Raw genomic sequence first — 22,531 nt, forward strand, 5'->3', positions numbered from 1 at the left:
CTTACGCAGCTTTAGGCTAAAGTCTGGCTTAATTTGGTGCTGCGCATGGTTCTCTCCAGCAGTTCTGAAAGAATTTAAAATGTATTAAACCTAGAACTCGTATTAACATTAGTGCCAGTGATCCTCAAAGCCCTGTGAAGCTCTTACCCATCTAAGAAAACACCCACTGAATATCTACACACTGACTACATCTTGAACGGAGAACAACGCACAATCTTTAAGAGGTTTGATTGTGGCATAATATAGGAGCTAAGAAGCCAGAGCCCGTTCTCTCTCTTGTACAAATGAAATGGGGGAACAGAGGAGAGGACTTGGGGAGGGAGCCAACACTATGATAAAGTGGCCCCACAGGAGGATTCATTCATTTCCAGAAGCTGCAACAAACCCATCTGCTGCCATCAGGAAGCACCGAGCCTCTGGATCTCTGAACATCTTCAGCAGCGTTTCCCTTTTCTGCAGGAAGCCCCGTGTGTATTTTTCCTGACCTGTGCTAGCAGCTTTCCACGCTCCAGTTGATATTAACACCGCACAACACCAAAGCATCTCCCAGTAAAACTCTTATTCAGAAATTGCTCTTTACAGGTAAGAAATTTGTAGCCCCCTTAGGCTAAATAAGAGTGTGCATCACAAACTGGTTTAAGATTCCCAATCACTGACAGCATCAGTGAGAAGGAACAATCTAGACATTTCATATTACTAGCGAAGCCTGGAGTTTTTAAACCATTATAAACACATCTATTATAGCCCCATACATACAAGCTCAGCTTCTCCCCAGGGGAGAATACCTTGAGGAGAATGAACCAATAAGTGGATAAGCAGCTGCCAGGATATATTTGAAGGCTGACAAACAGTTTTACATCAATGACACCACTGTGTTGCCCAGAAACACTTAATGCATCTGAGGTTTTAAATGCTTGGACTTTGCAGCAGGGATCTGAGGCAGAAGCACGGCTGCAGCGTTCAACACAACTCTTCTCAAAATGACCGTGTTCATGCCATGCAGAACCCTCGAAGCCAGGCAGTTACAGCCACCAACAGGTCGTTACACAGTTGAAACTCACATTTGCTTTTATGCAGAGTGAGGAACAGGAAAAACTGAGTTTAAATACTTTAATCCACACACTTTAATCTACAGAGAAATACAGTACAAATAACAAGACACCAAGAAGATGCATTAGGAAATGCAGTAACAGAGTCAGTGCTGTGAAAAATTCATATTTACAAACTTCTCTAAAGAGTACGGAGCAGGTGATTCTCTAAGGAGCCTTCTAAGAGCTTAAGTCACAAGAAACAGGCCAAGACACAACTGACTGAAGAGAAAAGCTGCTTTAGTTTCCATGGAGTTACTGTGGAGCACAACCACAGAACTGGGGGCCTTCTGCAGCTTCACTCAAGTTGCAGCTTCTTACAGACAGAACCTGGCCCAAGTACTCCAATAGTATAATACACATCACCCACGTGTGATCAATCACTTGAGTAAACATCACAATTACCAGGGCCTGTGGTACTATCACCTGCTTCAGAAACCCTGGATCAAGGCAATGAGGGTGTGAACACGGCATGTTCCACGGTCACACCGCCAGCGCCTGCACGGCAAAGAGAGGAAGGACACACTCTGCAGCTTCTGTGACTGAGAGTTTGACAGTGACAGCTCCTCACCCTCCCGTTGGGGCCTGCCACCTTTACAAAAACAAAGGAGAAACAGTTTGGGACTTGAAAGCATCACTTGATGTCAAGAAAAAAATTAAGAAATTTTGACTTTAAACGTTTATATCAGAGGTTCAGTATTATGTTGGTTGGTTAATTCTTTGCAAGTAAGACCTCACGCACCTCACAGCCGTGAGCACTGAGGTTTGCTCTGAGCTTTTGCTTTCTGAGAGAGGCAGGAATGGCACAGGCGGCCTTTGCTTATGTTTGGGCACTAAATGACGCATCTCAGCCTGCACCCTATGGAAACTGTTGTGTCAAGAGCAAACTGACCTGTTCTGTGGGAAAACTAAGACAAAAGCTGAACCCCAAATGTCACATTTTTGGTTGAAAAAAACCCCACAAAACCAAAACCTAAGATGTTATAAATTCTACCTTTTGATCTATTACTTGCATTTTAAGTTCTTTTTTTTTCCCTATTTAGTGCAACTTCAGAATATATGCACAAGCACATTCAATACAAATGCCAACTCACAGCTTCACAGTATTTCCAAGCTAAATAACAACTTTTTAACTGTTAACATGCTGGTATTTTTTTGTAAGTAGTTATCACTAATTTAAAGTTACAGCTCTTAAAAGTAACGTTTTTACAGTATTCTGATCACCAATTACTAAATAGAAATAACTACTATACACATTGAAGTTAAAGCTACAAAAATAAAAATTCATTCTGTTTACCTATAAAAATCCTGAAAGAGAAGCTGGCTGGAGGTACTCGAGCGGTTACAACAGTTGGGAGCAGACAAAATGGCTTCTGAGGGATGTAAACTTTGAAGATACAAAATTCAATACATTCACAACGTAAGTTCCCGTTTAAAAATAAAACTCCTTTATGCTGAGCTCTACGAACGATTTGCAAATGAAACAATGCAAAAAATGAATTACATACATCAACAAGGGTATGAACCACAGTAAGCAGGGTAGTATTAACATGAAACAAAGTAAAATTTTGAATACATTCATGCTTTTGAACAGTAAAGGGCCAATGTTCAGCTATCCTAAGTCTGCGTAACATCACTGGGCTGAGTCAAGGCATGTGGCTTCGCTCCCAAAGTGTCTCCCTGGGGCACCCAACACCTGCCCAGGGCAAGCAGCACGCCCAGTGACACCGACATTTCGGTAATTTCAGAACTGTGGCCTAAACGACGTTGAAATACAGAACATGTAAATCCTCTCAACGCACCTATTTGCTAAACAAACAAGTGGTCTCTTATCCCACTCCTGTGTTCAGGAAGCATCTAAAATTTAATAACAAAAAGTCAGAGCATTTTAAAAATCAGTGGTTCACATTCAACAGGATCAGTCACACTACTACTATTTTTCAATCTGCAGATATTCTAGTTTACTCTTAACTGGAGTGTTGAATCTTTCTTTCTTTTCCAAAGGAAGAAAACTGCCAGTAGTCAGTATGAAACAGAGAACCAAAAGGGATTTTCAGTTAGAACACATGCAAAGATTCCCAAGTATTCTCCTCTTACCCATAGATTAACTAGGCTACAGTGGTGCTCTACCAAATAGCATTTGTTGCCAAGGAAAAACAAGCAAGCATTGTAACACTGACATGGTTGTGCTGGTCACAGCTAAGTAACATCCACTGGAAAAGCTGCGAGCTTCAGTGCATTGTAACGCAGAACCAGAAGAACTGGCCAAACTGAAACCAGACCCTGTAACGATCAGTTCTCAGAACTGGGGGGAATGGGGAGGTTTCCCCCCAGCAGCAAAGAGCACAAACAGGTCAGGGGGATTTGGAACATTCTACCTTTGGAGCCCCTTCCAACATCTTCCAGGTGTGGTGATGGTGACTGAAAAAGCCAAACCGGTGGGTCACCAGGCTAAGAATAAGCTGTGTGAAGCCACTGGAACTGTCCTGTCTGACCAGCTGCCTGGCATGAAGGATAAAGCAGACAGAAGAGAAACTCATTATCTTGATTTCAGCAGAGCTTTTGATACTGTCCCAACAGTAAACGACAGTGAGCCAGCATAAAATAAGTAATTAAATGACTGAGGGAAAGAAGTACTTACTGAGTACTGTAAACACTTGCAAGATAAAATATACAGGGGAACAAATTCTCAATCTGAATCAGCACAAGTTATACAGAGAGACTTTTAACTTACTCTTGCTGTAAGCACTGCCTCAGTAAGATGATTTGCTTTGAGCACATTCGAACATGGCAGCACTTCGCTTTGCAACCCTGACAAACTCAAGCCTGTTTTCCAAGAGCAAATACTTAAAGCTTCTAACCAAAGTGAAGGGTGTTTCAAGTTACTGAGTGCCTGAGAAAAGCAAGACCTGGAAAAACAACCCTAAATGAAGGGGCAACATTGAAAGTGAATATATATTAAAAAAGTATCAAATGCATAAATTATGCTATGAAGTCTTTACATTATGAACACGAAATGCAATTCATAACAGCGCTGAGAAAAATGGTCAAATTTGAGCATAATTCCAAATTATTTTGAAGCAGAAATATCGCCATTGCAGTAGAAAGAAAACGCAAGACTATGTTAATAACTGTAATCCTTCCAAAGTGCTGTTAAAAGCGTGCTCCAAGTACTGCCCTAATCTGCTTTAAACACCAGGAACAACAGATGTACTTAGGAAAAAAATAAGTGAATGCCATTCACCTCAGCTGGTTTTGAAGACAAAGAATGCGAGTTTGGATTTCAGACACCTTATTAAAAAGTCCAAACATGGAGAAAGAGCCAAAATACAGGTGGCATTTGAAACACTGCAACCCTGCTACGAATTGCTGAACTGAAAACAAAGCAAAGCCTACAACATGAAGTTCTATGCAGATGAGAATATCCACACACATCTTCCCAAGGAGTGAACGAGCGAGGCCGGAGCAGGCAGGCAGCTGCTTACACCCTTCAGGTTTTTGTATTGCAAGTCACACGACTGAGAACCTACAGTCAAGAAAGTCACTGGAATCTGACCCAACTTCAGTTAAGCTGGTATATGGAGCACTAAAACCTAAAAATAAACGTTGTGAATTAATTTTTGAGTGCTTGACAATTGATGTCATTATTCACCCTGTACGTTTTACACCAAGGTGCACTGTATGCAGGCTGCCAAAGGAAACTATTTGTGATCTGTCTTTTCGAAACATTGCTTTCACAATTCTTCTAATGTTAATCATTACCAAGGTAAGGGAGAACTCTGTGCTGCAGAGTACCCTCTTCTAAACAGAGAATGCGCTGCAGTATTTTCAGGTTTCCAATCTATTCTCAGAAGAGCTACAGAGCAGCTACTTATATTGGTACTTTATGAACCTACAACATTAAAAAGCACTTAACAGTTTTACAGTCACACCACACGTGACAACATCAGGCACCTGCAGCTATATTACAAATTAGAAAAGTTCACTTACGGTAGCATTAGAATTTGGGAGCCTGTTGCTGACATCTACTGTCTGCAGTTGGACTAAAACCAGTGCCATAAGTAAATAAAGAATAGGCTTTAATCCAATTTGCAACGTACTGGAAAGGAGGATACTTTGAAATCAAAAAACAGCATGTGGGAAACAGCAAGACTTCCCAACAAATTCTAGTGCTAACGCTTCATGCTTAAAAACAACCTTTCATTTTTGTCATGTGTATGACAGCTACATGTAGTTACCACACAAGGATGAGCCCATGTCTGACTGGGAACTGGAACACTTCACCTCCAGAGAATATTCTCCATACCATAAATACAATTTCCCAAGAGGTTGCCGCTGCGATCACTACCATTCCATTTGTGAAACAGCAAGGTTTTTAAGCTACAAAACAATTGGAATGATGATCTGATCAACTCCAGGTAACTCTTTAAACTGCATCATGAATAGTTTAGATCAAGTAGGCAGTGGTTATCATTTATCCTCAGCCAATACTGCCGTTCATAGCACATACCCTGCTTTTCCGGACTTGTCACTTGTTTGTAAACAACAGTCACCTTAAGAACCATAGCACAGAACTGAATTATTTCTAGGATGCTGATGGTTACAAGTTACTAAAAATAATTAATATTAGTAAGATTTTTGAAGCTAATACATTTTGAACCTCGTAACAACAACAAAGGGTAGTGGATTTATCTAACATAGTATACTTTGGGGTATTTTAAACACTTTTTACATAGATTTAGCTATTAATTTGTTCTCTGTATCTACATAGAACAAAATAATTAAGATGAGGTGTAGAAGACTAATGAATATGGAATTTACAAATGGCTTCTGCTTCACAGTTCTTTACACTCTGATGACATTTTCAGGCAGCTATAAACTCACCAATAATCAGTAGTATTTAAGATCTAGTACATACACTCTCTACAACAAATACTGTCAAGTTAAAAATGCTCTCCAAAGAGGATCACAACTGAGGGTTTTAAAAATACTCACTTTGCCAAGGTTCGGATCAATTATTTTAAATTATAAATAGTTCCTTCACCATTAATGCAAATGTCATTTTATAGATGGTTGAAAAACAGTTCCATTTTACAAAACCTAGAAACACAGCCTATTTACCCCATGATATCGCTGTCAGTTAGCACAAAAAAAGGAAAAAGATTGGGGGAGGTCTGACAAAAGCAGCCACGTTCAAAGTTCAAAGGCTCTCAGTTTCTCTTACGATCTTGGCTTATACATGATATGTTCAGCATAAATTCTCTTCCTAATTGGAAGATCACCTTCACTAACTCAGCTGGACTTAGCTGAATTTCTTACTGACAAATTTTAAACCTCAACTCACACCTCTCACCTGCTGCAAGCTTAATATACCTACAAAAGAAAAGAAAAAGCAGATTTTTACTCCTGTTAACCAGGGAGATGTTATCACCTGAGCGGCTTTTAACCTGAGAAGCTTCAGAGTTGCCAAACTGACAGTTTCGTGTACTGCTGCATGTGTTCTTAACCTCTACTATCAGTTTAAACTATCTCATCCTATGTTCACAGGGGAAACGAAGTTTCAGGCCCAAGGTATCTCTGACCCTGTAAGAGCCAGTCAGAAAACAAATGGTTCCATGCTTTTCTTCACAGTCGAGTTATACGCACGAACACCAGAATTTGCTAACCCCTGCAAAATTGGGTCTCAACCTCCACAATTAGACAGTTAACAGACTGACTTGCTATTGATCGTTTTCAGGTGAGTATGAAGCAAGATCTTTAATAAGCCACATTTGCCAATTATCATTATTTTTTCAAAAACCCTCCTGCAAACAGCTAAGACAGACAGCTCCTTTGTCTGTGTTTTCCTCCAAAAAGCCTCCTCAAGAACTAAGATGCTGTTATTTACAAAAACTAGAATTAGCCTCTCACTGAACTGAAGCAGAGTCAGTCACAGGATCATTCAGTGCACATCACGGTACAATTATTTTGAAGTTGTATCTTGGGTCCTTGGGACCTCAGGAGTATTCTATAACTTACAAAGCCACCGAAAAACGTCATTTCCCAACAGAACATTTCCAGAAACCTTTGGTCCCTTTCTTTCTTGCTAACCACCTTTCCAAGAGCTCCTAGATGCTCTGCTCTCCCAGTCAAGCCTGTTAGATAATGCACTGCACAAGCAGGTGCACTGACAATAATTTGTCCTGCTTCCAAGAAGGGACAGCAGCCAGCAGCAGGCCGTTGTCAGAGAATCAGCCCACATCCTACTTGGTCTGGTTTCCTGGTCTGGGGAAGAAGGCAGGTGGAAGGAGGTCAGACTCCCAGCTATTCTCCTTTCCAAGGTATCAAACATTCTCCATGCTGCACTGTGTATGTGCAGAAGATGTGATTCCACAGCAAGGAAGGGCTGTAGTATCTACCTCCTCCAGCTAGAAGGGCTGGGCATCACCACCAATCTGAAAGGCAAAACAGTTGGTAATTCAGCTGTGAAAGTTTTCATGAACGTGAAAGCATGGCTTTTTCCTCAGCTCCAGTTCATTCACTGGTATGAACCTTACGGCATGAACATTAATCTAGATTACGTGTCCTCAGTGTTTTCAATGAGCTGAAGGTCATCGCTGTCTGATGTGAAATTCCACCAAATCTATACATCTTCATCCGTCTGTTCTCTCAAATGGTCTTGCTCAGACATGCTGGAAGCTTCGTCATCTGTTTGTTCACCCGAGTGATACAACATCAGTGCGTGTGTCTTATGAGTGATGGTAACGGTGCAGGGCCCCTGAGCCCACGGCTCTCCATCCACCTGCATCGGCATCTTGGAACTCTTCAAGATCAGCTGGCATTAAATAGAAGAACACACAATCATGGCAGTTCAAAGTAGCTCTGAAGATACTTTTTACAACTACAATATACTGACGCTGCACATTTTCATCCTGGCCAAGGAGAAACTTACACAGAATTATTTGCACTCGCAGGCCACCAACCACAGCAACAGGACTGTGAATTATGACATAATTTTTATGAAGCGGGATAAACGTCTAAGCTCAACTGCAAACTGCAACTTCAGATCACACAGTTGAGTGCTTGAGATTCTACACTGTATTAAAAAAACAGGTTCATAACCACCACTTACCCTGACCGTGTGAGCCTGCCCCAGGCGAACAGGATTTGCCAGTTTCACCTGTATCTGTGCGCAGTGGAAAGAACCATGAACGCCAACAACCTCCAGAAGCCCATCATCATGTCTACAAATTGAGAAAGGAGACTCTTTTAGTTATGCTCATGAGCTCTAGAATACCTGTCCAAATATTACACAGTCCTTTTATGGCTATTTCTAAAGAGAAGGCAAACATTATACTACAACTATGTTTAAACTATCGATTTGTGCTAGACAACAAACCACACTGAACAGCAAAAGAAGCCACACAAAAATGCACATGTGGAGCAATACACTCGCTGGTAACACCCCAGCTGCCTTCTGGACATTATCGACATACAACGAGGAAAATCTGAGTCTACGACACAAGGAATCCTGTGGCTTTCAGACAGGGCTGGCTACATAAGCAGAGCCTGCTGGACAGAATTGCTTACACTACAAGAAGTGTTAAAGAAAGAAAAATACGCACTGTTTACCTTGCCAAGGGATAAGGTTCGTCACCCATTCCTTCCCAGAGCCTACAGCCACCTCCCCAGTATCCAATATTCAGGACAATGATGCCTTCCAAACTGGGCAACTTGATTCTCTCGCCATCCAACTCTAGCTTTAAAAGACAAACAGAAGTTAATTACTGTGGATCAAATTCAGTACTTCCACATAAGCTAGTTCTCTTTACGCATTTAATAGCCTTCCGCTTGAAGAAAAACTGGCACTGTACAAATAGAACATTCTCTTTTCATATCTTAAAAAAATGATTTCTGATTTCACAAGATACCCTAAGCTGTACTAAATTGCTGTTAGCAGAGAAAAGCAAAAGGAACTCTCATTTACATAAGTCGCTGGTGCTAAGGCAAATCTTGTCTGAATATCAGGACTTGAACTGAGACAAGGCCAGAAACAAATTAGGGATTTTCAGTAAGCTAAAAGACATGAATTTCATGGAGTAAGTTCAGCTAGCAAAAGGAACATCAAAAATACACCAAGTCCAGAGTCATCCTCATACAAATATCATATAAATGGAAACTGCAAAGCTTTTCCCCTTTTCTTTCACAAGGTAAATTTCTACAGTCCATTGATTGTCCAGACAATAAGCAAGTTAAAAAACTTACCTCAACCTTTTTGTTAAGGTCTTTACATTCTTGTACTAGGCAGTCTTTGGTTCCATAAAAAAAATAAACAGCCTATTAAAAAGAAAAAAATCAGTGAGAAAAACACTGTTAAAGACAATACATATGAAGAGTATCTGTAGTATTCATGCATAACTATGGTTCTGCTAACTTTATTGAAAATTCATATGCAACATATTTGCACGTCCTTCAACCAAGCTTTCTTCAGGAGATAGGCTACAATTTGCATAAGAAACTCGCTTTGCCCTTTAAAAAGAAATAGGCAATGGCCTTAATCCATTAAGTTTCAAAGCAAATGAGATATTCTAAACAAAAATTGAACAAACAGCATCTTATGTAAGCAAACAAGCAGAGCCTCAAGTCAACCACTACAAGTAGAAAACATCACTTGATGAAACACACCTTATTAATAATTCTGCTGGAAAACAGAGAGGGAGTCTTCTCACGATGAGAATGAAAATTTAAAGCCATGAGAGCATCAGGTCCTATAGAAAAGTAGTTGTTCATTGTGAACACCTGTAAGACAGAACTGCTAGTTATGGTTGTACTAAATATCATTAGGATTTAAAGGTCACAGTGTTTAGTGGGAAGTAGATAAGCAGAAAAGTATAAACACACAGATATTCCATAGAATCCATATTTATACTTGCAAACCATACCTTTGGTTTCCTTAGGTTGTAGTATCCTTTGTTTGTTACTTGTACCTTCCACCTGAAAAACAACAGCCATTACTTAGTCTCATGACAGACTGTTCTCACTATCAAAGTTGTAGTTGGGAATCTCACATCTATACTGGGATCAAGACAAAAGATTCAAGTTTAGTTAAGTTACGAAAGAGTTAAGTCTTGTAAAACAACTAAATAAAGACTAATGTTGGACCTCAGTTATTTTGCAGTTCTCTCCAGCAATACTTGTGTTTCTTTTCAGACACTGCTGCAACTAGATACCAGCAGAGCTACAATAGCACTTGGTTCTATAGAATTTCTCTTTTCACGGGTACTTACCTGTCTAGTTTGATTCCATCTGCCTCCATGACATTTCGTAAGATTTGTTCTACAGGGACTTCTCCAGCGTAACCGGCACCCCAGCCCAGTGTATTAGACAGGTCGTTACCTGTTCCCAGAGGTAAAATTGCGACTTGTGGAATATAACGTTCTTGCCCCTAGGATACACAAACACTGCGTATTAGCTCCTTCTTTAGTGCTCATTTTCTCCATTTTATCTCCAAACATTCAGGTTAGATAAATATCATTAATCTTCACAGCAGCTTGTTGCATAGAGCAGAATGATGGAGCTGGCAACAGTATTTATTTAACTCCAACAACTCGATCTGAATACTTGGAAACAAAGAAGAAACCAGATTTTATCAACTATATTGGCTCTGGGGGACAATATATGAAGTGTCCAAAACCAAGAAACCATATACTCATATTCATCAACCTTTATGGTTACTTTGCTGCATTTCTACTTTATCAGCACACAAAAATTTTCAGAGAAGCTCAGCTGGACTATGCATGAAGCTGTTACAATGGCCTTCAATTACAACATTTCATATATTAACAAGAAAGATACAGCAAAAATAAAAACATTGAAATATAGAGAGTAACTTTCTTCCTTTTATCACTAGAGAAAAAGTTTATTAGGTAAAGCACTAAAGCTTTAATTCTTGTTTTCTCAGGAGTTCTTAGTAGTACCCTGTAAATTGGAATATCTTCCATTTCAAATCAACAATAAACACACAGCTTATTTTTCCTTCTCTGCCTACTGTTAACAGGCAGTAGACTGATAGATTCTTTAGAGTATATGACAAGAATCAGAAGCAAATTACTGCACCCCCAACATGAATAAGCAATTCTGCAAGTAGGATTACTCAGGAAGATGAAAACAATAAATGCAGGCAAGAGATTAGGTGCAGCACTTTAGCTGCTGCAAAACTCATTTCACTGTAAGACATCTCTCAATTTAAACCACAATACCTTTATCTTCATTTCATCGATTGCATCCAGGACCCAGCCAACTGTGCCATCCCCACCGCAGACGAGAACCCTGACGGCGTTGCAAGGCAGCAAGGTACAGAGCTGGAGTGCTTTAGCAGGTGTGGTGTTGCTGAGATCAAACACCTAGAAGAAAGGAAGGAAAATAGGCAGCTTCACAAGCTCCCAGAACACAAATTGGGATTTGCCTCACAGAGAAACAACTTCTTGAAGTTCATTCTAATGCAAAACAAATATTCTCCATTTACAATGTTCCATTATCAAATCAGCTGTTCGGACTTTTATGAGCAGGATTTGTTTTCCCAAATTCACAACAGAGCTCCGGCTCCTTCCTTAGGAATGAATGCCATTGTAAAACCAAGCTGAAAGCCCTAAGAAAAGTCTGTATCTAGAGGCATTATGATGAGTTCGGTAAACACAAAGGACTTCAGATAAAAGTTATTTTTAAATACTCAGTATACAAGAAGCTTTATTCTTTAAAGCCTCATTGGGATGCATTTAAAACAAATACAATGATCCCTGTTAGGTTGTGTTCTAAGGCTTAGTTTTGAACTCCAAAGGAAGAGTATTAAGGTGCAGCCAGGAAATCCAAGGAACAGCTGCCTCATGTAAACATCCTGTGCCAGCCCAGTGCATTTTAAGGGGAAAGCGACAGCACAAAGCAGCAACAGCAAACACTGACATTTGCACAAGATTTAAACAAAAATAGGGTTCAAATTGAGATGATCTAAAGACTTCTTAAGGCAATCTGGCAATCTGCCTTATTGTTTCAAGAGCCAGGTACTTATCATTAACAGAATTACTGCAGACATTACCATAAATAAAAAACGGGATCAGTATTAGAACCATAACAAACGTGGGGGTGGGAGGAGCTTCTGCACCTTTGGTCTTCCTATATAAAGTTATTCTTTCTACAAGAACAAACTGCATCAATTTGTTGCCTTTACTGTTCTTCCACAAGATCCCACTGGTGTTGTGTAAGCAGAGTGGTGCTTATTCTAATTTAAACTTTTATTATAGTGGCTTTTCAGCGTAAATACCTGAACAGGGTTCAGCAGAATTTTAAATTCTCCCAGTAAAGTTTCACCCATGTTGTTTCCACTACGAGTGTTAGCCAGGATGATTATTGGCATCCAGTGTTTTCCGCAGTAAGGTATTACCTGCAAGAGAGCGACAGTAAGTCACACAAATGCTTCACATTTTAGAATGTTTAGAGCCTTATTTTCGAAACCTGTCCCCTCTAAGCACTGATTAGTTCCTGATTAGTCTGAAGTAGTCAAAATAGAAACAACTTCTGACACACCAAGGGTAAAGATTTCCATTCCACAGTGCCGAGGACAACGAACACTACCAGGTTATGAACACGGTAGTAGAAAAAACACAAAACATTCAAGAAAGTATCTGCTCATGCTTCAACTACCATGTTAGTAAAATGACAAACATCTCTGAAATAACACTGCATATACTTCACATATATTGAAACATTTACCTGGTGGTTATTAACCTGATATTGCATTGAGTTAAAGCTTTAATTTTTTATTTAATATATCACAAACCCAAGAAGTAGAAGACACTTACATTTTCATAATTGGTTCTTTTGTCTTTGCGCATCTGGTTGATTGTAGACAAATAGTACGGTGGAATAATTAAGTCTTTGAATTCTCCAAATGTACACTCCTCAGTCTTCAAACAATCCACCATGCATTCATCATGTACAGTGCACTGACACCACACACACCTGGAAAAAAGACCAAAAACCATGAAAAAAATCCTCAAACAACAGGTACATCTATTTCGCTTTTTTTTTTTTTTAAGGTAGGCATTCTGAAAATAACTTATGTTTACATGTGCCATTGTAAGTAATATTTTAAACACACAGGGAAAACGATGCATTCCCTATAGAAAATTACATAACTCACTCATGCACCTGCAAGTCTAGAAAAGTATTTGAATTCTATGATAAAAACCCAACAGTTTTAAACTAAATCTATTCTTTTTAATTCCTAAAACAGGTGCTATAAATATCCTCTTGCATTGCCTGCAATATTAACAGTTACACTGAAAGCTTGTATGAGAAACCAAATTCCTATCCATCCTTTAAGAACACAAACACTAGAGTTCAATTTAATAAAGTGTTACTAATAACATTAGTTAATAAATTTCTTAAGACTGATAATACCCATTTAAGTCTGAAACCTAAAACATCAGACGGTACTGTACAGGGCTGTTGGGATTTTGTTATGCAAAACTGCTCAGCTTTTTGACCTATTCTAAAAACTGTCCTAGAAAACGGACCAGAACAAGAGGAAACACTGCACTATCCACTGCCAGCCTCTGCAGGATGTTAATCCTCGCTTGCTACGTCCAAAGCCTTGGTTTAAGCAGCTGTGAAAGCTATTTTTGGAGTCTTTTTGACTAATCTGCACACAACTACTTGATACTTGCCCTGTATTGTGACTTTCTTCTTTTCCTCTTCTTCCTTCTCTCTTTGCCTACAAAATCCTCTCCTTCCCTCCTCTCCTACATGCACACCCTCTCTTGCTGTTTGGTTTCTGATAGTACACCCATCTACACTGTAATTCTGTTTACTTCCCAACCAATTTGACAGTACCACACAGAAGCAAAGCAAAAGCTGCCAGAAATGACATTTTTTTAGAAGGTCGAAGCAGCACTCACACTGCACCCAGGAGTTAAACCACCAGCACTGTATTTTAGCATAACATGCACTGTGTGTCATGCTGACGACTCTGCTATCAGCCTCACTGATGACAGATAAACCCACTCAACACTTCCTTGAAATGTTTAACACTCTTACCACAACCTTTAATGATAATTATGTTACAGTCACTTTTAAAACTTCTCATTAGTTTTTTTAAGGTATCCTTAAAAATGAACTTAAACCAACTATAGGACAGGTGTTTTTCCTAGTTTTGCTGAGCAGATGCCCATTTTGCAGACACACATGTACATTCTGGTGCTCTGAATTGCAAGTGTGCCACCCGATTGCTCAGGCTATCCACTGTACAAATGACAAGCACGTTAGAACCTTTTTAAGATCACCCCCATAAATATAAACTGTCTTGGACAGACCTTTTGTAGGCAATTATACTGTAGCTAGCATGTTATGCTGGAATAATGCAAATACAAGAATCAGGTGACATGACATGCAATGCCATACTCTTAATTTGACTCAAATTTCCCCACAGGCATCCATTTTAATTTTAGGCTCTTTAAAGCTGTTTTTTTAAAACAATTTGGTTATTGCAGGGTCTTCTTTAGCGTAACATGTTCCAACAGCCCTGTAGAAAACACAATACTGATCCGGCACTGCACTTTCTCGTGCAAAGCCAACTTCCCTCGCGGTACCTGTAGTCGCAGAGCTTGGGCTGCGTGCCGCACTGTTGTTTGCACATCATACAGCAGCTGCAGAGTGGGACGTTGCCTCTGATCCAGTGGTGCGGCATCGAGCTGTGGGCTCCACCGTTGCTCCTCATCATGATCTCCTTGCAGTGAAAGAGCTGGTCGGCCTTCTTGAGGCATCCCTCGCTGACACGCAGGCCGCAGCAGTTGCAGAAGGCGCCCTGAAGGATGTGCTGGGCGCACACGCAGCAGTAGGAGGGCTGGCTGAAGAGGTCTGTGTAGTGCCAGTCGTGCTTGCTCTTGCGAAAGATGTCTCGGATCAACACCTGCCGCCGGGACCGCTGAAAGCTGCACCACAGGGTGATGAGCACGGGCAGGATCACAGCGCACAGGGTCCAAAACACCAAACTCCAGTCCGCGACGACTGAGGAGGGGTTGTCGCTTCTGCTCCCCGTCCCTTCCATTCCTCAGTAGCTCGGCCTGGCCGGCCTAACCCCTCAGAGCAGCCGGGCAGACAGCGGGGCGAGCCCCGGAATGGCCCCAAAGCACAAGGAGCCAACGCGCAGCTTCGTGAAACATCTTTTAATCCCTTATTAGTGCTAAGCACCTACTTGCCCCCACATCCACCGACCAGCAGCAGGGCTCCAGGGCTGCCCAGGTGCGAGCGGCTCCTCTGCCGCCTGCCCGGGCCCAGCGCAAGGCCGGCCGGTGCGGGCTTCCAAAACACCGGGGCCTTCTCCCGCCCGCTCCCCACGGCGGGAGCCGCCACACGGCTGCGGCTGCCCCCAAAGCCCCGCTTCCAGCCTCTCTGCGAGGTGGGGCACGGCCAGGGCACCGCGCCAAGGCCCGGCCCCCCTCGGGCCGCCCGCTCTCGCTCCGCGCCCGCTGTCCGCTCCGCTCCGGGGCTCCTGGCAGCTCCTTCCCCGGGGCCGCTGCCGCCTGCGCTGCGCCGAGCGGCGGCCGGCGGGGATGCGCGGGGCGGCGGAAGCGGAAGCGGGGAGGGCGGTTGCCAGGAAACGGGCGGGTTCGCCGCCAGCTTGTCACGGCTCCGCGCTTGTCGCCAGCGACTCCGGACGCCGCCACATCGCGTGGCGAAGGGACGCGGTGCGGCAGGCTGCTCAGGTGCCTTCGAGCTCAGTTATCATAGTTGTTCATTTGCTAGCGCACCATGAACGAGTTTCCCTCCATAATTTCGTTCTGTCCTGACAAGTTATAGCTTTCCCGCCCCGTAGCAGTTCTAAAAATAAATAGTTGCTGCTCTTAGTAACCACAGATTTTTGCACTTTCAAAACAGTACCTTGAACAACTACGCAAAGCCGCACAGTGTATCACATCTCTTGTTGGTGACTTAAAACACATGCTAAAAAACGCAAATACGCCACAGTTTGACGATACTCAGGTTTGCAAGAAAAGCCCCACAAGAAGATGTACAAACCCCACAACTGCCCAGACACCGAACGGCTGCGTTTCCATCACCCACCCTCGCTCCGGTCACACCCTCACACCTGCAGCTCTCTCCTGTAATTCATGACTCTCTCAGATTTTTATAAACTCACCAATTATTGCGTGTGCAGTTGAGCTGAGACGGGTCTCCCGGTGCTTGCTGAGGGTGAGGACACCCCACGGGGTCTGTCCCAGGGGACACTTGCAGACCTGCTCTTTCATTTCTTGAACCTCTCTGTATTTTTAACACTTTTGAGACCCACAAGCTCTCTGCCACATTTCACTAAAGCTGGCTGGCTTGTGCAGACCTAGAGGCACGGACAGAATAAACACCACTTCTTTAGGAAATAAAAAGGCACAAATGAGGAGAGCTGCTCAGATCCAGGCTGGGAAACCCCAGGTGAACCCCTCTGGTGCAGGAGCTATGGGGATGTGCTGCACCTTCTCCTCAGAGGGGAAATTCTAATTACATCCCTCGTGCCAGAGCCGCTGATGATTTCCGAATCAGTATTTCACATGCGATATTCAGAGAGACACGTCTCTTTTCCTAAAAACTGGCGATATCATAGTGCTGCTCAGGAGAGGTCTGGACAGCCACATTTCTGAAGGCACAAACTGGCTCTTTGCAATGACGCTGGTTAAACCTACATTCTTACTTCACGCTGTGTTTACCAGTAAGGACATTTATAATCCTATTTTCTACCAGCTTGTCCTGCAACAAAAAGAATTACGTGAGTTTTCTTTTGTACGGTTCTATTAATTTGATAAAAATCTCTCTGCTGTGTTTTCCAGCAGTGATAATCTGGCTTTGCTAGAATTAAACCACATTAACATGTATTTCTGTGCTGGGGTAAAGTTAGAGACAATTTTGAAAGAGGGGCTTCTTTGTGGCTGCCTTTGAGATCAACATTCAGTAATGGCCAATTTTTAAAAAAACAATTGTTCATCTTAGGCACCCGAAACCATTGCTTGCTATCCTAAATGTAAGTTGATGTGGTTTATTTTCACAAATTCAAAATATCCAATGTAACTCTGAAGCCTGTAATGGAAAAAAGGTCTTCTATTTTCTTTCCCTCAGGGACAGAGTTATGCTGAGAATGTGTGAGCAGATAATAGCCTAATTCAAAACTTCAGGCCAGATGTCTTTAAAATCATGCTATCACTCAAATTAGTCAAAGCATAAACAAACACTTATGACTGACGTAGCTACTTCAAATAGGCTAATGCCTCAGTCAGCGTTACTCACTTTGGAACAGACTGGGAGAAAGCAGAATCAAAATGAAGAAGTTACTTGTGTTTGTGTCCGGTTTGGTCCTGATGACCACTCTTACAGGTAGGAGATTATATATTGTATTTGATATTTTCCTTTCTGCATTGCCACACTGTACTAATGTATTGTAAAACCAAAAAGCTTAATTTTACTAGCTTACTATTTCAATAAATGTTCAATGCCATCTCTCCTTTGCAACAAAAGTCTAACACATTACTTTGAAAAATAATCCTAATAAGTAAAGCAACACAGGAAACAACAAAGAATTGAAGAGCTGCTAATGTCAGTGGTTAGATGGTGCTGTTATATTTTCTCATTTTAGAGAGTGCTATGAATATGTAGGGTTTGCTTCATTCTGCTAGAACTATAGAAAGCACAAGTATAAAAATGGTTTAAAATTCCACTCATATCTCCTGGAATGCAATATCCCCTGGGAAGGGGCTGTAATGAAAGAACACTCTGTATATAGACAAAACTCAGCTTTGGAGGCATTTCATTTTACAACCAACAGATAAAATATTAACTTTTTGGTAACTTCAGAATTAATTTCTGCTTTTCTGTCTTTAGACGCTTCACCAATTTTGACTGAAAAAGATGCCAAACAGATGCTGAGAACTCGTCGTGAAGACAGACCGAGAAAAGCTGGTTTCCCTGATGAGCCAATGAGGGTGATTTATGATATTTATTTTTAAATTACATTAACCAAAACAAAACAAAAAACCCCCAAACATTTGTGCTTAGTATTACATTTCTGTAGATTTAATTACAAGCAATACATTATGAATATCAGCCTTTTAAGCAGCTGAGTTCTTCTGTGAAATATTAAAAAAAAGCCTTTACGTTCTTTCAATTACTGTTAAGTAGCATTCTGTAAGTGCTGAATATTGCTCAGGAAATGTATGCTTGCAGAATGTGGAAATTATTTATCATGGTTCAAAAATGCAGATTAAATTATTGAGAAGAAAGTGGCTTTTCAGTTATAGAAATGTGGATTTCATCAGGTTGTTCCTGAAAAAGTAAATAACAGGAAATATCTTCTGCTTACGGTACATTCTGCACTCAAGGCAGAAAGGAGATGTAGGTGTCAGTGGCCAGTGTGGAGATTGAGGTAGTTCCCAACTAGCTTCTGAAATCACTTACTTTCATTTACTTATTTATGAATGCTACAGATAGGATGATTTGCTATGATATTGTAGAAGTTTTTAGGGGCTTGCTTAATGCAACAGCATTGGTTTTGCATGCAATATGTACATTTATTTGTTTTTAAACCATACTAAAACAAAGAATTAAGGAGCCTTCTGTTTCACTTGTTTTGACAAGATGCAACATATAGTTCTGCACTTCTCAAGAGGTACTTAAGGTATTTTAAAATTACTGCCTATTGCTTTCCAAAGTAAATAAGCTGTGCTGAAATTACATGGTTCTCAAGAGGCAAAACCCACAGAAGCTAGAAGTTCACAATAGATTGTGCACGTATGATGAGTACAAGGGGCTCAGCTCAGCAAGGTGCTGAGCACTCCCAAATTCCCCCGGACATGCCGAGTGCCACATACCTTGCAGGATTGACACAGCGTGTGCCTGGCTGGTGGTTTTCCCTTTCCAATGGTTATTGTGCACCAGCACAAAATAATCCACCGGCTGTCCTGGGTGGCCAGCCCTGCATCACTGCCGGCGTGGTCACTTCTTGCTCAAGCGTGGCGGCCGCAACAAATCAAACCTGTCACAAGAATATTGCAAAATACTTGTTAACAATCTAGTATGGTGAAGGCTGGACAACAGAGCCCAAACCCAGAAAGTAATGGGATTCACTGCTGCCCACAACTTTAAGGACTGGCTTGATTTCTAAGCTGTTCTTAAGTGAGTCTTGTAGTTTTTGAGAGCGTGAATACAGCTCCTGTCTGTGCTTATGCTTAATAAACCACCACGATTATATAATAAGTTATGTAGTAAATATATTAAATACAAAATAAACAAAACAGTAGAGAAGTTGGATTGAGTTAAATCCTGTATTACAGGAAATGACGTGCATACATACGATGCTCTGGGTCATAGGATTTAGTTTTAGGTAGTTCTGTGAGGAGTGGGGCATTGGACATGATGATCCCTATGGGTCCCTCCCAGCTGAAGATATTCTATGGTTCTAGGTGGGGCATAGCCGGAGCGTGGGCTGGAGAAGTGTTTGGTTACTGACCTCTGCGGCTCTGTCCTTCCACCGGCCATCCTGCTGCAATTAGTAGCAAGCACTTGTTGAGAAATTCCAACTTTTTTTTTCCCCCTTGTATGGCAACACTGGCTTTCTGTGAGAAAACCCAAACATAAGAATATTGGTTGTTGTTTCGACTATATGTCAAGGTTTTCAGTAGAAAGGAAATATGATTAAAAAAAACCCCAAACAATTGGCCCATGCCATGTGGAACATGGAGATCTTCCCCCATAAATGAAGGTGCATGGCTGCCATACCCCTCTGCACGGTTCTACCACCAGCACAAGGAGAAATGCTGATTTTGTATGGATTCTTTGTAGCAGAATTAAATGAATAGTGGGAAGAACCCATCTCTGTTCATCGATTTTAGGCAAAAGCTGTTTGTACTAGGCCAGACCACACTGAGCTGGGGAATTTAATTTGCAATTCTTTGTGACGCTGCTTGACTTCCACAGTGCTGTTTCAGTCAAAAAGCCAGTTCACTTACAGGCAGCAAGATCTGCCATCTTTGATTATTTTAAAAACGTCATTTATGTTATCAGCATGATTTAATTTTACTTTGACCGAGACCCTGCTTTTTATCGTGTGGCATCTTCTCAGTCATACAGTCCCGTTCTCCCCGAGTCTGCAGCACGGTCTCACAGAGGGATGTGAGCCAAGTCTCCTGTGCTGTGGGGACAGAGAGCACAGAACAAAGCAGGATACTCACGGTTCCTGCTGGCACCCACTGTGCCAGCCCTCCGGTCTGCACAAAGAGCAGAGAACTGCATGACAGCAGGAATATTTGGCCAGTGCAAAGGGTTTATGCTACAGCTTCCAGCCCTACAATGCTTACTGTGCAAAGCCTCTGGGGTATACTTTGAAAAATAAGTATTTAGTGTTCACAAAGCTTAGTTGCTTAAACCAAAATAAAAGGCAAACGCACATTACTTTATGTATCACCAGTCAGCACTGATGCTACCACTAGAACCCTTCGGAGTACCGCCACATGATCCTATAACTGGTTCATGTTTTTTAATCAGCAGGGATCAGTTTTCAAAAGAGGCTACAACAGACCTATCTGTGAGGATCCTTCTGTACCCTCCAGACCAACAGAGGCTTCTGTGTCAAAATGCAAATAAGAAACGTGTATGCAGAATTCCTAATTGATCAATATGGTTGTAAAATTCTTGCTCAACACCTTTACGGATGTGGATGATGATGATGTTATTCATTAAATATTGCTAAATATTGCTAGGTTGGGGCAAGGTGACTAGCAACACCATTTCACTATATTTGATAATTTCAAAGGGTATATCAGTTGCTCTTATATAAGCTTTGAAATTCTCTTGGTTCATAGGCCTGACGTTAGACTTGAGTGGTTACATAATTAAATTACTTTCTGTTTTCTTTGAATAGGAGTATATGCTTCACCTCCAGCGCTTGGAGCAGAGATCAGAAGAACAATTCCTTGAGCACTGGTTGAATCCACATTGCTTGCCACACTGCAACAGGGATCTCGTGCATCCAGTCTAATGGCTTTGCCTACCCCACAATTGGTATATATATATGTTTATTTTACAGTGCATATTTCTTTCTTCATGATAAAAGGCAGAGCCATAAACTGGAAGAGGAGAGAACAACCGATCGCTGGAGAAAGTACCTTGTGCTGAAAGGTGTCTGGCAACAGGCCAGTGGCAGGACAAATAAACACCCTTGGCATCAACCATGGCACTGTGGTTCTGTTCATCTGCTTAAAATTCTGCTGGGCATCTATTTGTACCTGCATGTATCTAAATAAACTCTGAAAATCTTGATGTTGGCCTAGAATTCAATGGAGCTGTGCTAATGCATAATAAGCCAAAGGTCTGAAACCTATTTAAAACCAAAAACATAAAATTCCCAAACTTTGGCCCTAGGAGGTAAGTTGGCAGTTGTCAGAAAATCTTCCAGCTGAGAGGCAGTTGGAAGCTGGCTCCCTGCTACCCTGCTCGGGGGCTGTTGTGAAGAATTAGTGTTAGAGAAGTGCCTAAATGTTTTGAAGCCCTTTGTATTAGCGTGGCTCACATCAGCATGTATTTTAATTATATTTGCTTTTTTTTCCTGTAGATCTCTTCACGGGCACTGAAGAGGATATATACTATGATTGTGCCAAGGAGGACAAGATTATTCCTGTATTTGCTACACACTCGTTGTAGAGGTGAACCTCTTTGCAATACAGTGCAATCCTAGTAATACAGCAGAAGTTCCAACTACAAATGGCTAGATATGTTATAGACCACCATATATTTTCTAACAGTAATGACTGCATGCATCAATAAATAAATTAAGGGTTTCTCCCAGTTTCTGAGATATAGGTCAGAATAAATCACTGATGAATTCCAGAGTACACTAAGGGAACAGCTTTAGACTGTCAGAAGCAAAAGAAACTTGGAAGGGAGGTCCATAGAAAACTGGAGAATGTAAACATGAAGAGAAGACCAGCTTTCTGGACTTCAAAGGAATCCTTAATTACAGTTTCCTATGTTAAACAACAATATTGCAAGGAGATTACCACTTATGCAACACTAATCTATGTTTAATTGCCTGAGTATTTCATATATTGTTTCATAATAAAAGCTTGATTCAAATAATTTTCAGATGGCTTGTTACCTTAGTCTCCTATGCTATATGCTGACAAAAGTCACTGGAAGTAAGGCTCTCTATTGCGAAGTACTAAGGCAACGTCAGAGGAGTTCTTAGGATCAGCAGCTGGGAAGCACTATGTGCAGTCTGATAAATTCAGAGTTTCTCTGCATAGCTTTTCCTTTTCCTTTACAATTCTGTCACTGCGGTCATACCAAGAGCCCAAGGATTGGTAGCAAAACCAAAAAACAAACAAAAAAAAGGAGATACATAAGGTAATTACTGCTGCAACAGAGCATTTGGTAGA

The 22,531-nt window shown here is 41.3% G+C and overlaps 2 protein-coding genes across 3 annotated transcripts; one reads left to right on the forward strand and one right to left on the reverse strand.

The window, feature by feature from the left end:
- Positions 1-1,096: 1,096 nt before the first annotated feature.
- DGKE (diacylglycerol kinase epsilon) lies at positions 1,097-15,667 on the reverse strand. 2 transcript variants are annotated; one of them, XR_011741836.1, is made up of 12 exons: positions 14,711-15,667; positions 12,923-13,082; positions 12,385-12,504; positions 11,327-11,470; positions 10,355-10,512; positions 10,010-10,061; positions 9,753-9,866; positions 9,333-9,404; positions 8,700-8,827; positions 8,200-8,311; positions 2,386-7,902; positions 1,097-1,680 (listed from the first exon to the last, which is right to left on the reverse strand). XR_011741836.1 is itself a non-coding variant. In XM_065852310.2 (11 exons), the coding sequence occupies exons 1-11, from the start codon at positions 15,166-15,168 to the stop codon at positions 7,711-7,713; spliced, it is 1,710 nt and encodes a 569-aa protein (XP_065708382.1). In that variant the 5' UTR covers positions 15,169-15,667; the 3' UTR covers positions 1,097-7,710. The 2 variants fall into 2 exon arrangements, 1 of the variants encoding a protein (XP_065708382.1); XM_065852310.2 differs by having other exon boundaries at positions 1,097-7,902.
- Positions 15,668-17,252: 1,585 nt separating this feature from the next.
- On the forward strand, positions 17,253-22,232 carry C18H17orf67 (chromosome 18 C17orf67 homolog). The gene is made up of 4 exons (XM_065852639.2): positions 17,253-17,480; positions 17,985-18,085; positions 21,019-21,158; positions 21,709-22,232. The coding sequence occupies exons 1-3, from the start codon at positions 17,426-17,428 to the stop codon at positions 21,133-21,135; spliced, it is 273 nt and encodes a 90-aa protein (XP_065708711.1). The 5' UTR covers positions 17,253-17,425; the 3' UTR covers positions 21,136-21,158; positions 21,709-22,232.
- Positions 22,233-22,531: the final 299 nt, after the last annotated feature.

Source organism: Patagioenas fasciata, chromosome 18 (genome assembly GCF_037038585.1).
Source record: "Patagioenas fasciata isolate bPatFas1 chromosome 18, bPatFas1.hap1, whole genome shotgun sequence".
Taxonomy (NCBI): Eukaryota; Metazoa; Chordata; class Aves; order Columbiformes; family Columbidae; genus Patagioenas; species Patagioenas fasciata.